The 18,421-nt window shown below is 37.2% G+C and overlaps 1 protein-coding gene across 2 annotated transcripts in view; it reads left to right on the top strand.

The window, feature by feature from the left end:
- CSMD2 (CUB and Sushi multiple domains 2) overlaps positions 1–18,421 on the top strand; it is a 1,007,742-nt gene that overhangs the window by 861,206 nt on the left and 128,115 nt on the right. For both annotated transcript variants that reach the window (XM_043994712.1, XM_043994711.1), the window contains exon 40: positions 13,625–13,741. In XM_043994712.1, the coding sequence (XP_043850647.1) occupies positions 13,625–13,741 (117 nt within the window). The remainder of the gene's footprint in view (positions 1–13,624; positions 13,742–18,421) is intronic.

Raw genomic sequence — 18,421 nt, 5'->3', positions numbered from 1 at the left:
TCCCTAAGTGGTTCACTCACAGATCTGAAAGAGAAGTTAATTACATTTAGTAGCATTGCTTCTTGGATACTGAAATCTGGGCCCTGCTGTTGCAACTAGCATAATTTAACTTAAAGATAGTTAGGATATTGTATAAGTATTTTGTCAGTGATTTGGGGAGCTGATAGGAGAAAGCCTGTGTCAATTGAAGTGAACAATAAGATGGTGTGATGAATGAAAACCTGAGAGATACAATTTATGGGTAATTAATAAGTTATTATTTAGGCTAGTTAATAATAAATTGATGGTTAGTGGTTTCTCTTGGTAACCAAAAACCAAGACATGAAGAGATCAGAAGCCTTAATATACTTTTGGAAAAGAAGGTACCCCTGACAGGTGAAAATCAACCCTTATTGGTGAACAGTTAATAAGGGGGTATACATATTAATGAGAAGGTGGGCTAAAAAGCATTCAGCTCTTCCTGCTGAGAACAGGGGTTGATCATGAGACTCAACTGCCTCCAGCAATCTGGACAGAGGAATCTATCTCCACCCATACCACTCTAGTTTGTTTTCTCCTTCATGACCTGGGTCACTCTAAACCTTTATTTTTCAGGTGCAAGGACATGGACTTATTCCCTCAGGGCAAGAATTCACCTATATTAGATGCTATTTACACTTCAAACTGAAGTAAGATCTCATGGTCCAGTGTGGTTCTGCCCAACATCAAGGATCATATACCCTGAGGATTAGGGCAATCCCCTCTATTAGCCATATCCTTCAGAAACTGACTGACTGACCCATGGGGGCTGGTCTCTGAATGAGAAAATAGAGGAAAGAAAACTTTATCCTAATTTTATAATTGGTTGTTAATATAATAGCAAAATAATCATTTCTCTCAGTGGCCATATTATAAGAATGGGGAAGGGGTGAGTCCCAGATATGCTATTGAGGACGCTTCCCCCATCTTCCTTAATTTAGGGGAGGTTACTTGTGTATGTCAGGTTCATAACAATCTATGATACAGTTCCCAAGAGAGTAGCTCAGATCACTTATTACTATAGCAGTCACCCTAAATACCACCCAGCTGGGTACCACAGTTTAAGAAGGACTTTGCTAAGCTGGAGGACATCCAACGTGGTAAGGGCTCATGATGAGGATCACTAGAGGAAGTCTCAGGAGGGACATGATAGCTGTCTTCAAACATTTAAGAGCTATTTTTTGTTTTGTTTTGTTTTGTTTTGTTTTGCTGAGGCAGTTGGGGTTAAGTGACTTGCCCAGGGTCACACAGCAAGTAAGTATTAAGTGTCTGAGGCCGTATTTGAACTCAGGTCCTCCTGAATCCAGGGCCGGTGCTCCATCCACTGCGCCACCCAGCTGCCCCAAGAGCTGTTTTGACAAAGTTTGGGTTCATCCTGTTTAGCTCCAGTGGGCAAAAATAGGACCAAAATAGGAAAGTTGGAAAGAGACAGATTTAGGTTTTATGTCAAGAAATACATAACTAGAAATGTCCAGAAGTGTGGTAGGTACTACCTCAGAAGGTGGTAGTTTCTTCATCACTGCAAGACTTCAGGGAGAAGCTGGATAACCATTTGTCAAATATGCCATTTTGGGGATCACTTTTGGATACAGACTGAACAAGATCCTTCCAGCTCTAAAATTCTGTGATTCTGTGAAGTTTATCTTTTATATAAGAACTTGGGGACCTGTTTCTTTCTTTCCCCCACTCTATTCCAATATTATCCTTAAATAAATGGATATGTAAAAATGAGCCAGAAACCTAGTGATTTCCTGAACTATTATCATCCATTTAATATTATCCTCACTGTGCCCGTAGACTAATTCATATTGCCAATTGCACTCTACAGATTAATAAACTATTTCTCTTTGGACATAATTTTCATAATATTTAGTACATTTAACCAATTATTAATGGCTATTAGACATACCAAGGAGATGTTAAAAGAAAACCTTTTATAATTCACTTTGGGAATGAGAGAGTAAATTTAGGTATAATGTATAATTTTCTAGCCTTAATATTTATGTATCCATGCCATATGAGGAACTGTTAAAGAAATTTGGGATTTATTTTTAAAATTCAATTTTATTTTATTTTAGATCCTCACTCTTTTCTTCCTATCTCCCTTTTCTCCCATCAATCCCCATTCCCCACATTGAGAATGCAAGAAAACAAAATTGGAATTAGCTTTGAAAAGAGAATATGGAGGATGAAAGGGAAGAAAATTTTGGCTCTCCATAAAGAAGAACATTTTGATAATTACATTCTCTAGTTGAAGGATGGGCTTCCCTGAAAAGTAGTTTTTGCTTGAATTATTTATTCCAAGGCTAGTTGGATGAATACCTGTCAGAGATGGTAAAGATGGGATTCTTTGATTCTAAGGTTACATATATAATTATTTTAGATAAAGTTATCTAGATACTTCAGATGATTCATGATTTTATTGATGTGGATAATCACTTCACCAAAATAAATTGTAACTGCCTTCCCAACCCCCAGTGTCTTATTGCAGGGTCATCATGAGTGTCTGTAGTCAGTCATTCATTACCTAATTAATGAACAATCCTTTTTAGTAATGATTCTCTCCATATTTAGTTAGGTTAGTGAACAACAGATACAGAATCCACATCTGGCATATATTAAGAGGTAGAGCATTTAGATAAAGTTAAACACAGATGTGATCTATGTACATATATTCTATTCATATGTATCTGACCTGACGAAATGTATGATGTGCATTTAGTTATGATGTATCTCTTTACATCTAATTTATTTCCCTAATTTATGCAACTGTGAGACAAATAAGATATCACTTTAATAGCCAAGTAACTATTTGGTTAAGAAAAACCCACTGTTTATAATTTAGAACAAAAATCAGTAAAATGTCTTTTTTTCATCTATAGTTCTAAACAAAGGTAGGGGAAAGAATCAATTGGCACATTGAGAAGGAAATTGGAGTCTCTGTGGGGCAAGTAGACTTCTGAATATGGGCCATTTCTCACAAATACTTATCCTGTATAGAAAATGTATCGTCATGCTAATAGCCACTGATCTTGGGGATGGTTTGTTTTGTTTCATGGGAAGGAAGAGAGAGACTTTCTAAATTGTTAAATCTCTGGTTGGCCTTGAGGGGTCTTACATAAGAATTGGGCTAAAAGGAAGATAAAACATAGGAATTAAATGTCCATTTATACTGAAATGGGGGCTAATCTAAAATCTTGACTCAAGTTAATAAGGTAAGAGAATAAGTATCTGTTATGTGCCAAGCACTGTGCTAAGCCCTTTATGAATATTATCTCATTTGATCTTCACAATTCCTATAATATAGGTGCTGTTATTATCCCCATTTTACAATGGGGGAAACTGAGGCAAATAGAGGTGAAGTGATGACCTGCCTGGCATTACACAGGTAGTGTTAGAAGCTAGATTTAGATTCAGATCTTCCTGCTTGTATGCCCCACACTCTGTTCATTATACCACCAACTACCTCAGAAAGGGAGGCTGCAATGTTGTCTTCTCTCTGGCATGACATAACTAATCAATTAACCAGCTAGGGATTCTAATATGGCCATCAGTTGAAAATGGCCCATCGGCTATACTGTAAGATATTCAGTGCATGTGAGTGGACTTTGCCCCATGTTCCCAACTCCATACAAAGAAACTACTTTTCTCTCTGACTTCTTCAAAAGTAGGCAGCCTAGGGCAGCTTAGGGGGTGTAATGGATAGAGCACTGGCCCTGGAGTCAGGAGGACCTAAGTTCAAATGCGGTCTCAGACACTTGACACGTACTAACTGTGTGACCCTGGGAAAGTCACTTAACCTCAACTGCCTCACCAAAAAAAAAAAAAGAAGAAAAAGAAAGGAAAAAAAAAAAGTAGGCAACCTGACTAATTTCAGTTTCTTTGTAGATCTAGAGATATGATTCAGAACATGTTAAAAAATAGGAAAATCTTTCAACTTAGCTCTGAGTTCTCACCCCACCTTAGGGAAGACTGCAGCAGCCAATTTAACCTAATTTATAGGACTTAAATGATTTGCTTTTTATGGGCATATGATTAATTGAAAATTAAAGTAGCTGTAAATAACCCATAGAATCTGTTCTCATTGTCTGGTCCTTCATCATTACCAGGAAAAGGATTTAAGGAAGGAGCTTCAGGTTTAAAACTCGGAAGCACTTGGAAAAAATGGGCAAATTGCTGGAGGTTGGCACCAAATCTTATTTGTTTTATTGTGGCTGGGAATTTTCATGGCCACCACCAGTTCCATTGATCTCCCCCTGTCCTACATCTTGGCTGTGCCTGTTCTTGCCCTGCCAGTCCTACTGTGTCCCAGAGCCCCAATTTCAGATATCTGCCCTTCTGGGTCTCTCAGTCTTTCAGGAGCTTTTCTGTCTCTGCTTCAGGGAAGGAATGTAGTAGACCAGCAGACTGGCTGCCTCTCCTGAGGCTGCTTCATTCCTGTTTTGGATTCAGCCATGAGGATCAGTGTGAACCTAGCTGCAGGTGTGTGTGTGTTTGTGTGTGTGTGTGTGTGTGTGTGTGTGTGGTGGGGGGGGGGCCCTCCTTCAGACTTTGTATATCTAGCTGAGTGAAAGGGGCATAAACCTCTATGAGACTTAAAGAGCTAGGAAGAGGCCCCAGCTGCCCATTGCCACATGGCTGTCAGAAGAACTTTGGAGATCATCACAAAGGATGTTGGAACTGAGAACTTTTCTTTATATGCTGGACAAATGTACATATCCTGGTTGTAACTGAGCTTGCAGAGGGGAGGATTTCATGACATGTTGGTTGGTTGATCACTGTAAAGAGAGGTCTTCTAGGCACTCCAGCCCCATCAAGAAAGGTTGGAAAAAGGAAAGCCTGCACACTGACAAGGGATTGTACCTTGGTGTGCTGCCAACTTCTGCCTTTGGTTGGGGAGGCCTCTCAGGAGCAGATTTGGAGACCTGAAAATCCCCCGATAAGAAGGGGTTTTTTTCCCCTTTCTGAAAGTATGCAACAGTATCTGAGAGCAGGATGGCCTGGCTGGGCAGAGTAGCTGCTCAACTTTGGGCAGAGGGGCCAGCCCACTGGAGGAGCAGAACAGCTAGCAGCAAGAGACCTTGCAGAGAAGTCCAGCTAAACAGCAGAGCAGCCAGGATCTATGGAAGAGCAACTCAGTTATGTAGCAGCCTGGCTTAACAGCAAAGCTACTGTCCATCATACGTACCCATCCATTGGCAAATTATGTGAGGATCAGCCTCCAAGAAGTGACAGAAAGTCATTTCTGCAACAGTCCCAGTTCCAGACTTCTAAGCAGCATTGGTCAGCCTTGTTCCTCCACCTGTCTCTTGCTTCTATGATGCCCACTTGTTCCCAAGTACACTGTGTGCACTGGTGGGGGAGTGTGCCCCCGATTTCTGTATGGGTGGAATGTTAGGTAATCATTGTTCCTTCTTGTCCTAAATTACATTTTTAGAGTTAGTCAGGGGCAGCTAGATGGTGCAGTGGATAGAGCACCTGCCTTGGAGTCAGGAGTACCTGAGTTCAAATCCAGCCTCAGACACTTAGCACTTACTAGCTGTGTGACCCTGGGCAAGTCACTTAACCCCAATTGCCTCACTAAAAAAAAAAAAGAAAAAAAAAGAAAGAGTTAGAGCCATTTCCTAATTGATAAATGGTCAAAGGATATGGCCTGAAAACAGGCAGTTTTCAGAAGAAGTCAAAGCTATCAATAGTCATAAAAATGTTCAAAATCACTAATAATTAGAGGAATACAAATGAAAACCACTCTGAGATACCATCTCACATTCATCAGATTGGCTTACGTGACAGAAAAACTGAAAAAGGGGTGACCCACACTCCACTTAGCATCTGAAAGTTACACACCATACAGGATTCAAACAAGGAACAAGGAAACAGTAGCTGATTGGCTAGTGTGAGGCAGTTTCCAGATAAGACACATTGGGTTGCTTGAGAAAACTTACATTCTTTGGATCCGACCGGGTTTCTAATCAGTATAACATAGATCCTGAGTTAAGCATTAAATAAATCTGATTGCTAAGTAACATGTCTTGTTTCTCAGCTGCGCAGGGCTAGATTCAAATAATGCAGTAGTTTTCCCACTGTTTTCCCTGCTTCGGACTAGCAGAAACATAATTACAGAAGGAGATAGCTAGGTTAAGGGTTAAATAACCTGAATCAGTGGAGGCATCTCCTTCACTGCTCAGCTTATCAAGAGCTTGATAAAATTCCTTTAAGGAGTAATAGGGAACAGATTGGTAGCAACTCATAGTCAGAGAGATAAAATTGGGTAAGCATCAGGGTTGTAAATCAGGAGATTTAGAATTGTACCAGGTTCACTATATAATAGAAGGAGATTTCCCAGACATTGAAAGGGCACATATAGCCACAAATATTACAAAAAGTTAAAAAAAGACAAATTCACAGTCCCATTCTTCCTTTAATGTCATAAAAGTTAAACATTTATTTAAACAGTCATAATATTATACATTCATTAAGGAAACAAACAAGTTAGGTTACAAATTAAACTATATTTAATCAATTTATTTCATATTGGATCTTATCTGCTCCATGTAGCCATCTTATACTTGGAAATATTTTCCCTTGGAAATTCTGCAGTAGGCCTTATTCCCAAGGCATTTGTAGGGGAATGTTCCTCCTAAATTTATTTTTCCAATGAATAGTTCATGTGATAAAAATCAGTTCAAACCAGTTATGAAACTAACCATATACTTGTCCTATTGTCATTGTTTTTAATAGAAATATCTAAAGCTAATTTATATATATGTGTGTGTGTGTGTGTGTGTGTGTGTGTGTGTATATAGACACATACATATGTGTGTATTCTTAGAGAAAACAATCTGATATTTTTACTTTTTTTTCTCAGTGGAGATTATACCTATTAAAATGTAAAACTTTTACATCTTTATCACATCATATATTTTTCCTGTCCCCTCTTTGAAGATACATATTATCTTCAAATCATTCAGAAAGAATGAGGTAATTTAATATAAATGTTTAACTATTGATGACCACAAATTCAGAGTAAAAAATTAAAAACAGTGACATCTTTCATACTTGCATCTCATTATATTGACTCAGATACTTAATATTGCAATAACATGGTTCATTATATATATATGCATGTATATTTATGTATGCACACAATATACATATAAACTTTCCAGTTATAGATATTTGTTATGAAAGGAAAAAGGAGGGAGATGCTTATAACATTAACAAGACTGTCCTTTCAAGGACATTAGCATAGCAGCATTGAGCTTCCTTAACTCTGTCCAATTCCAGTTAAAAGTCACAGTGAACATTTATTTTAGAACAGTCAGTTATACAGCAAAGTTCCACGTTATTTACAGGGCACCATAGCCAGGCTCAGAATTAACCAGATGGGAAAAATTTACTCTTCTAAAGGAAATAACACAGTAGGGAAATTGAATCAGGAGAATCCTACTATCACATTTGCAAGGTTATCCTTTCAACTTCTTCAGACACAGATATATGCCTGTAATACTTCTCAGACTGTTCTCTCTTTGAAACGCGCTTGACATTTCCTTTACATAGTAGATTATTGGCTCAATGACTATTCAGACAGTCATACCTGAAATCAAAAATTAGAACAATATAAAATTACAATACCAAAAAATTTTTCTTCAGATCACTAAATATAGGTTAGGTGTAGGTACAACTATTATTGTAGTAGTTGTTGTTGTTTTGTCATGTTGAAATAGCAGTGAACAATAAACACATACAATCATACATCCTTTCGAGTTCAAATCTATGTTGGAACAGAAATCAATAATTAGAAATTAAGAAAATAATCACATTCTATGATTATACACATATATGATAGTTTAACTGAATCCCAGAAAAAGTCTGTTGAAGCCTTGAGGTTGACAGATATTCCTATCTGAACCTATTTCATATTAACTCCAAAAATAAAATACAATCTTTAAAATTATAATCTGTTGATAAATTGCCTCAAAGATGTAGCTTCAACATATACTATTCCAGGTGCACTTTCATAATTTTCATGAGCAGTTGCCAAGATAAAAACCAGATATCAGATAAAAATCACTTTATAAAATAAACTTGTAAGGCCCTTTACTTCAGCCCGGAGAGATCCTACTTTCTCATTTAAACCACTTCATTATTTTAAATAACTTCTCTTATGGAATTGATAAGATTTATGATCTTCTGAAGGCTGAAGATCCAGAGAACTGAAAATCTGAAAGTTCCCAAAAAACTCCTCAGATATTTACAAAGTTTGTGGTCCTCTCCCAAACTCTAAGTAATTATTAATTTTAAGCAAAATATACCCAATTAAAATATTGACAATTGTATCACAATTTGGGTATCACTTTTCAAATTAAAAGCATTTCTTGGGGGCAGCTAGATGGTGCAGTGGATAAAGCACTGGCCCTGGATTCAGGAGGACCTGAGTTCAAATCCAACCTCAGACACTTGACACTTACTAGATGTGTGACCCTGGGCAAGTCACTTAACCATCATTGCCCTGCAAAAAAACCAAAACAAAACAAAACATTTCTTATACAATGATTTTTCAAAAAATCATAATACAAGAATAATTAAATGATAATAACTTAAACAATATTACAAGTTTTTAAAAACATACCACAAAACTTTTCACCATCAAATTACATCAATTTAGTTGGATTAATATCCAAATCCTCTTACGTAGAAAATCACTTTACCCATCCATCAATTTGGCACTCTATACTAATCACATTCAAAAGACCAGTATAGGGTAATTACACTTTTGATTCTTATTCAAGTAGTATTTTTTAACATATTGCCTTAATTCCAGACATGAAGTACATTTACCAAATATCACGCTCATTTTCCATTAAGGTCTGCTCTACCTATAAAAGGGTCAAACATCAAAATTATCCAAATAGGAGAACACCTCACTTTATGGGTTTTTTTTGTTTTTGTTTTTTTTTGGGGGGAGGCAATTGAGGTTAAGTGACTTGCCCAGGGTCACACAGCCAGTAAGTGTTAAGTGTCTAAGGCCGGATTTGAACTCAGGTCCTCCTGAATCCAGGGCCGGTGCTTTTTCCACTGCACCACCTAGCTGCCCCTGAACACCTCACTTTAAATGAGACTACATTATAATTTAGTTTTGGAACAAACTAAGTCAAATCTGAATTTGCATTCATAAAAAGTATCATTCAAAATTTCAGTTTTCCTAAGGACCATTGCTGTTAGCAATTCAAATTATAGAGCCCACTGCTTTCAGTTAACTCCATTATTCCAAAATTTTAAAGTGGCATTTTTATATTCTCCTTCTTAAAATATTTCAGCATTTACAAAAATCTTCAAGCCATAATTTGGTATTTTACACCAAAGATAATACATTTCAGTAACAAATTTAGTCTCTAACTTATAATGCCATAAATTTCTACAAACCAGGAAAGATTTTTCTTTCTTTTTTTTTTTCTTGTCTGACTTTATCTCTGTAACCCTAACCTGGCTCTGGCTGAAATAAAAGAAAATAATTTGCAGGTTTTTTTTTTCTTCCTAAAACTTTATTTCTGCTTAAAATCTAAAGTGGGGAGTATGTCCTTGCTTACTTGGATGGAGAGTTTAACAGCAAATTACAAAAGATAAAAGAAGTATTTCAAGTGCAAAACTTCATTAATTTTCCCCAGTATTCTAAACTCTCTTGCTGCAGTGTTTTATACAGAAGTCTTTTTTTTTGGTGAGGCAGTTGGGGTTAAGTGACTTGCCCAAGGTCATACAGCTAATATATGTCAAGTCTCTGAGGCTGGATTTGAACTCAGGTCCTCCTGAATCCAGGGCCAGTGCTCTATCCACTGTGCCACCTAGCTGCCCCTACAGAAGTCTTTATGACTAGCTGCATTTTTACTTTAGAAATCTCCCAAGGTAGCAGAAACTACAAACAACACTAGAAAAACAAAAGAAAGAGATTTTCCTGAGAAGATCATAGGGATGGTAGAGAGGGAGAAAAAGTAGGGTTTTCTTCTTTTGAAGCATGAGCATTTTATTTGCATGAGGCTCAACCATGGACATGAGTTTATTTGACCAATACATAAACTAGCTTCATTACTATGAGGTCAACCTAAATGAATGATAGAGGACTGGTTCATCATGGTCACTCAATAAACTAAACTGATAAAAGATTCCTTCCTGGCATGTCATATAATTTAAATGATAGCCCTTGCATTTGCTGCCACAGTATGTAGTCACAGGCCAGGTGCCCAGTATATTTTCTATGAGTCATGGGAGGGTAAAAGAAGTACAGGAGGATAAACATAAAATAGAAAAAGATCTGCTGGAGGACTGGCTGAATTAACAGATGGTAAATCTTTTCCTTCCAGATCTCTTGCTTTATCAATCCAAGGTGACTACTCCAGTAAGGGCAGTTAGGATAGTTCTAACCCTCTCTGAGTAATTCTGCCAGTCAAGATGGTCCCTGTATTACTGGATACCCGAAGTCCTCCATCCTACGACCTAGTCTGAGGCCGGGGTTACTCGATTGTGTTCCATTTGAACTGTGGGAGTACAGACCCAGTTTTTTGCTGTGAAAAATGATCTTGAGTTGAATTCTGCTTTTGGAATGACCATCAGAGACCCCACTTCTTTTTTTTTAATTTTTTTCCAATTACATGTAAAGATATTTTTTGAGTTCCCATATTTTTCCCACCCTCCCTTCCCTCCCTGCTCCCAAAGCCAGCAAGCACTCTGATGTAAGTTATACATTATAATCATGTTAAAAATATTTCCACATTGGTCATCTTGTAAGAGAAGAATCAGAACAAAAGGGAAAAAAGGCAAGAAAGAATAAACGACAACCACCACAACAAAGCAACAACAAAAGTGAAAATAGTACGGTTCAATCTTCATTCAGATTCCATCGTTATTTTTCTAAATGTGGAGAGCATTTTCCACCATGAGTCTTTTGACATTGTCTTGGATCATTGTATTGCTGAGAAAAGTTGTCTATCACAGTTGATCATCACACAATGTTGTTGATACTGTGTGCAATGTAGAGATCACACTTCTGACACCAATTGTTATCTGAAAACAAGGCTGAAACAAATAATTTGAATGATTTGAACAAATAATTTAAGTCATCCAGCAGAGGGGAGAACCAAAAATAGATGTCCCACTCCCCCTTAATGTGGCACATTATATAGAATTCAAACAAAGGAACAAGGAAACAGTAGTTGAATCTAGCGCAGAGGTAGTTTCCTTATAAAACACCTGTGTAGCTTGAGATGCAGAGTGGGAGAAAACTCCTTATCATTAATCGTTAGGTATGAGTGGGTTTCTAGTCAGCATAACATAGGTCCTGAGTTAAGCATTAAGCAAATCTGATCTCTAAGCAACATGTCTGGTTTCTTAGTCACACAGAACTAGGTTCAAATAATGCAACACATTTTTCCCACAGTATGTACCTCAAAGAGATTAAAAAAAAAATCACCCATGTGTACAGGAATATAGTACCTCTCTTTGTAGTGGCAAAGAATTGGAAACTGAAGGGATGCTCATCAGTTGGGGATAGTTGAACAAGTGTTTTAATATGTGATTGTGATGGAATACTATTGAACTATGTAGTAAGGGTATAGCTACTACTCTGAGAGAGTTTGAAACAACCCTTCCTTTGGAGAACCCCAGTCTGTTATCATTGGAGTGGGTTGGAACTAGTATAAATATTTATAAACTAAAGACTACTGAAATATTGACCTCTCTGTTACATGTCTATCTGTCTGTATATTGGTCTACCTATCCACCTATCTACTTTTCTGTATGTTCCTAAAATAGCTAGCATTTACAGAGTGCTTTAAGATTAGAAAAATGCTGTAAATGTTATTTCATTTGTTTGATCCCCACAACCGTGGTAGACACTATCGTTATCCCCATTTTACAGATGAGGAAACTGAAGCTTAAAGAGGTTAATTGACTTGCTCAGCGACATACCACTAGGAAGTGTCTGAAATTGGATTTGAATTCAAGTCTTCCTAACTCCAAATTCAGCATGTTCACCTCTTATGCCATGTAGCTATCTTGGGATTTACATTTGAACACACACACACACACACACACACGTACACGCTCACTCCCTCTAAGACTGACCAAGCTAAATTCAGAGAAGTTGGTCACAGCAGTTATGGAGACAGGTCATATATTAATGAAGACATGGAGGTGTCAGCAAAAGAGAGCATGCACTCATGCTGATTAAATAATGAACTTTTCAAAGTATAGATAGAGTAAGAATTGCAAAAATATTATTTGACCACATTTCACTTTTTTCCTCAAGAAGCATATTTGCATCTTAATTTGCAGTCCATTATGATCACAGTCATAATTAGGGATACATACCATAAATATTCAGTGAATTGTTTAGTTTTTCTAAAACCCTTGTTATGTACATAATTTTATATAGTTTAATTTTTTAAATTAATACAATATTTTCTCTTCCTCTTCCTCCTTCCCATTGTAAAAGAAAAGGCATATAGTACCCTTGTAACAAATATGTAGTGTCAAGCTAAACACATTTTTTCATTGGTTATCATTTATCCTCTGGAATGATGGTTGATCACCACATTGAGCAGTGTTACATCTTTCAAAGTTGTCATTATGCTGTTGTTGTTACTGAATAAATTGTTCTTGTGACATGAACAGAACAGGAACAATTTTTTCAGTAACAATAATAGAACAGAATGACTGTACCAGTTCATGGCTTTACCAACCATGTATTATTGTGTCTTTTTTTCTTTAAGCCCTCCCAACATTCATTATTTTTCTTTCTTATAAACTTTGATAATCTGAGTGTGAAGTGTAACCTCAGGGTTATTTTTATTTGCCTTTCTCTAATTTTTTTTTTTTTTTTGGGTGAGGCAATTGAGTTAAGTGACTTGCCCCACACAGCTAGTAAGGGTTAAGTGTCTGAGGCCGAATTTGAACTTAGGTCCTCCCGACTCCAGGGCCAGTGCGCTATCCACTGATACACCTAGCTGCCCCTCCCTTTCTCTAATTATTAATGATTTGGAATATTATTTTTCCATAGAACTATTGATAGTTTGGATATCTTCCTTTAAAAATTGCCCATTGACATACTGTGACCCATGTACATCTTTTTAATAGAGTATAATTTTAACACAGACTCGACTTTTCAGGAATACAGACTGAGACAGACTTATTAACATGGACATGTTTTCATGTGCATGTGACACTTGGGTTTTACATCAAATTCAGTCCAGAGCTAAGTATATTTTTATGAGTGTTAAGAGATAATGTTAACTTCAGAACCTGAGCAATGGAATCAGAAATAGCAGTAATGGGAATTCTATGTTCAAAACTGAGGAGGAAGGCAGGGTTTTTACTGGTTCTTTTTTGCTCAATGTGGGAAGGCTTCCTGAAAGAAGAATTTTAAGTGTAAGTGACAGGAGAGTTGCTCTGATAGCAGAGTGCTGCATAAGTGGTCCACAAGTCCCCTACATTGGCATTGATACTTTCTTCCTTAGCAGATTTATTTAGTGTTTGCTTATCCTAAAACTCTTCATGGTTATATGACATGTTCCCAGTTCCCACTAACACTTCTTCCCCTGTAATATTTTCACAGCTCAGTGTGGGGGAACTGTTGAAGAGATGGAAGGGGTTATCCTGAGCCCTGGATTTCCAGGAAACTACCCCAGCAACATGGATTGCTCCTGGATGATAACACTACCTGTGGGCTTTGGTAAGTCTTATGGGCCCTAGGAGTCTGTGTACTCTTTTTTTTTTTTTTTTTTTTGTTGGGCAATGAGGGTTAAGTGACTAGTTCAGGGTCACACAGTTAGTAAGTTTCAAGTGTCTGAGGCTAGATTTGAACTCAGGTCCTCCTGAATCCAGGGCTGGTGCTTTATTCACAGCACCATCTAGTTGCTCCAGAGTCTGTGTACTCTTATGTTTAGAACACTGGAAAGTGTGTCAAGAAGTCTGGTTTCAAGTATCAACTCTGCATATGTCATTCTGTGACTTTGGACAAGTCTCTTAAGCATATTTGCTTATCTGTTAAGTGGAAGCATAATTCCTGCTCCATCTGTGTCATGAAAAATCATTGTCAGGGTAAAATGAAAGCATAGTTATGAGTGTGTTTTGAAAAGAGTTTAAATGTTTTAAGAAATCCAAGGAGTCTTCAGAGTAGTAGTGATGATTGAAAAATGACCTAAAATCTAGACATTTGGAATCTAAAATAATGCAGAGATACATGTTTAAAGTATCACTTATCCATTTGAAATGAGTCTTAAGTTGTGATGGTATATGCTTCAGCATCATCCTGTATGTAAAGATCCAGTGCTTGGGCTCTATGTAGAACCAGTCGCATCCACCAAGAAAGGGTCAGAGTTTCTAACTAGATATATTTCTTTGGCCGATGGAAGGAAAATAGACAATTTACAACTTGTGCCAAAGCCTAGGAACGGCTCACTTTGATGGTTAAAACTTATTTTAAAAGGTGCTAGGGGAAACAATAAAACAGAGTGAAGAGTTTTGTCTCCCAAAATGAATTCAATAAATGTTGATTAGGGGCCTATTGAACCAGATCATTGGTTTTTGCATGAGGGGAACTAGAAGAGTTTAGAGAAGACATAGCTCCAGATATTATAGAATTCAGTTTAGTAATGGGTTCCAGGTGTAGCATATTAGAACCTTTCTGTGAATCACCTAATTCCTTCTAGTCTAGGAACTTCTGTGAAGCCAACCAAAATCCCTAGGCAGAAAATTAAGGGTCTGAGGGAACAGGAATCAAAATAAGAAAAATAACAAAACCCAGGTTTTGGTAGGTGTCATATTAACAGGCTTTTAATGGTAGTTTACTGTTTTTTCATCCCTGTCCTGAACATGGTGGGAAACATGGGAAGAAGAGTCTCTTTTGAGATAGTAGAATCAATTATTCAATAAGTATTAAACACTTACAAAACAAAATGAAAACAGTCTCTGCTCTCAAGGAACTTGGATTCTAATGTGGGAGACAACATATTTGGTCTATATGAAACAGAAAATATGAGATAATATGTAATAAATACACAAATAGAACTTGCTATAGGAAGTCAGAGGAAAGAGAGGTCCTGTGAGCTAGTCTAGACTTCACAGGAGCTTGATTAGGGTGAAAGGGAGGGGCTAAAACATTCTAGGTCAGAGAATGGTTTGAACAAGATATGGCGATAGGAATAAGCAGGTGTGTTTTATTGAGGACACCAACTTTATTGTTTCCATTACTAATGCAAGGACTCTGAACAGTTTGTAAAAACAAATGAAACTGTAGACTCTAAACTCCAAAAAGTTTCACTTATCACTCCTATCACACTGACTGCTGGCTGAGGCTGAGTGCTTTGTAACTATTTTAAACCTCACTCTTAGAAAACAGGAGATGTAGGAAGATGAAAAACAAGGAAGATACTAACTCCTATTGTGGTCCCAGGAAAGAGAAAGAAAAGACAGTTATTAAATTACATCTTACTCTTGGTTATCCATCCTGTTGGAAAATTAAGGTAGATTATTTTGGGTGCTTGGATGAAATGGAGGGGTGACCCCTAGGTTCAAAATTTTGCGATAGTAGTCCACCAACTGGTTAACTGAGAGATGGCTACACTTAAGCCCATACCCTGATGTTAGAATACAGAAAGCCAGGTTTAGAATGTCCTATATGGGGTGTAAATGAGTCAGACTGTTTAGATAATCTCTTGGCTCCTCACTTCTAATGAGTTTCCAGAGAGGTTCCAACATGATCACATCTCCTCTTGCCCTCCTTCCTGCTCAGGGTCTGGGCCTACTGAATCTATTTAAATATGGTATAAATTGTATATGCTATGAGTTTAAGCATGCTATAAATTAAATAGCCTCTTTATTGCGAAGTATAACCTTATTAAATTTAATGTTTCTGATATGGGAATGATTTTTAAAGAGACCAAAATCCAAAAACCTTTTAAAAGTTTAAACGGAAAATACTTCAACTTCATTTACTCCCCATGCTTCCAGCTTAGAAGATGAATGCTCCCCAAAGAAGGAGCTTGGATATTCCAAACTCAGACAGCCTCTATGAAGCTCATACCCTCTGTGACTGTTAATGTTATCATTACTGCCTTGAACCCCCAAAACAATAATAATTGCTAACATAGAGAGAGAGCAGTAGCAGCTTTACAAGGCACTTTACATGAATCCTGTCATTTGATTTCCCCCAAAACCCCATGAGGCACAAATACACAAGTGTTATTGCCCTTATTGTACAAATGAGAAAATTGATGAGAAGTTAAATGACTTACCTACCCATGGACACACAGCTATCAGTGCTGGAGGCTGGATTAGAATCCAGATATCTCCTGACTCCAAACCCAGCATGTCTCTTTCAAAACTGTAGGAGTATAATCCTGTTCAGTCCTTCATTCCCCTGACACAAGAGCTAGTCTGTTCTCAGTGCTTTGTCGCTTTTCTTTATTGTTTTTGTTGTTCAGGTGTTTCAGTCATATCCCATTCTTTGTGATCCCATTTGGGGTTTTCTTGGAAAAGATACTAGAGCAGCTTGCCATTTCCTTTTATAGCTCATTTTACAGATGAGGAAACTGAGGTAAACAGGGCGAAGTGACTTGTCCAGGGTCACACAGCTAGTAAGTGTCTAAAGTTGGATTTGAACTTATATTCAAATGTCACTTAGTTGCTCCCCCACCCAACAACAGAAGGGAAAAAAAAAGTTTTCAACAAAGGTTTCCACTAGCAATTCAGAGAAAGAAGGAACAAATATCAAACGTTGAATACCAAATGATGGATTTGTACAGCTCAGGATTTTTATCCTACAGTCTTCTTAGTCTGAATTTATAAACCAGAACCATGTTTTTGGCTTCCTGGGATAAAACAGTTGCTGACACATAGTGGTGACATCTTGCCCCTAGAAGTGAGGTCTTCATGCAGCCTCCCTGCTAATTAGTCCCCATACATTTCTACATTTCCATAAAACTTCATGCTTCTAGCAGCCATGGTACTATTCCTCTAATAAGACTCTCCTTGAATTCACCAGACTGGCTTAAATCTACCTACTTTTTCAAAGTGACTGATAGCACCATCCCCTCTCCCACAGGGAATATCACCTATTTACATTGCAGTTTTGCTCACATCATTCCTTCCTTACTGTTCCTACTGCAACAACTCCAGTTCAGGCCATCATCACCTGTCACTTGAACTATTGCAATAGCCTCCTAATTGGTCTACTTATATTAAATTTCTGTCCTCACTAATCCAACCTTTACTTTATGTAGCTGCTAAAATTATCTTAATAACTTCTAGATTTTGACCCTTTTGCAATAGGATAAAATAGAGATTCCTTAACCAGACACTTCAGGTCCTCTACAGTTTGACTTCTGAACACGTACCTAGCTTTTTTTTTTTCTCCATTATTCTTCTTTAACACACTCTGCGTCCCAGCCAAACTAGACAGTGGTTCCTTGGTTTCATCTTTTATTCTCCTGCCACTGTATTCAGACATGCCATCCCTTTGCCTAGAACACAGTCTCTCTTTATTTTTATCTGATGAAGTTCTTTTTCTTTAAGACCCAAATTAAAGGCTCCTCCCCCCAAAAAGCCCCAAAACTATATGAAATAAATCTCTCCCTCCTAAAAATGTTCATAGCACTTTGTCTACCCTTGTCGTTTACACTTATGTCTTTCTACTTTGTACAATATTTCCTTTTGCATTCTTCCTTCCTTCTTTTATGTCCCCTCTAGATTTTAACTCTCAGGAGCAGAGACAGCGTTAGAACTATTGTTATATCTCAAGCACAAAGCACAGAACTGTGCACACAGTAGGTACTTAATAAATGTTTATTGACATTGCAGAAACAGCAATTTAGTCAAACCCATATATAATACCCACTATTCCTAAGATAAAAGCAATTTCTTTCAAATCCTAAAATATTTAAATGTAACAAAAACAAAGCAATCTAATTGAGGCCAAGTTGTTTGAGGACATTTTTATCTGAAGCTGTTACTATATTAAAATATACTGAGTAATATGCATAGATATATAATATGTAATACAAAGAAACTAAGGCTCTTAAAGCAATTTTCAGTGACTTACTATATGATCATATAGCTAGTAAATGTCTGAGGCCATATTTGAATTCAGGTGTATTGATTTAAAGTCTAGTATTCTGATATTCTATCCATTATGTTGTCCAACCTGACTTTACCCATATGGATTTCTTTCAGTAATACACAGTATTTTTTTTTTTTTTTTTTTTTTTTTTTTTTAGGCAATGAGGGTTAAGTGACTTGCCCACGGTCACACAGCTAGTAAGTGTCAAGTGTCTGAGGCCGGATTTGAACTCAAGTACTCCTGAATCCAGGGCCGGTGCTTTAACCACTGCGCCATCTAGCTGCCCCATACACA

This window comes from Dromiciops gliroides, chromosome 3, assembly GCF_019393635.1.
Source record: "Dromiciops gliroides isolate mDroGli1 chromosome 3, mDroGli1.pri, whole genome shotgun sequence".
In the NCBI taxonomy this organism is placed as follows: Eukaryota; Metazoa; Chordata; class Mammalia; order Microbiotheria; family Microbiotheriidae; genus Dromiciops; species Dromiciops gliroides.
The sequence above is the reverse complement of the archived record's forward strand: the minus strand, read 5'-3'. Positions and strand labels throughout refer to the sequence as shown.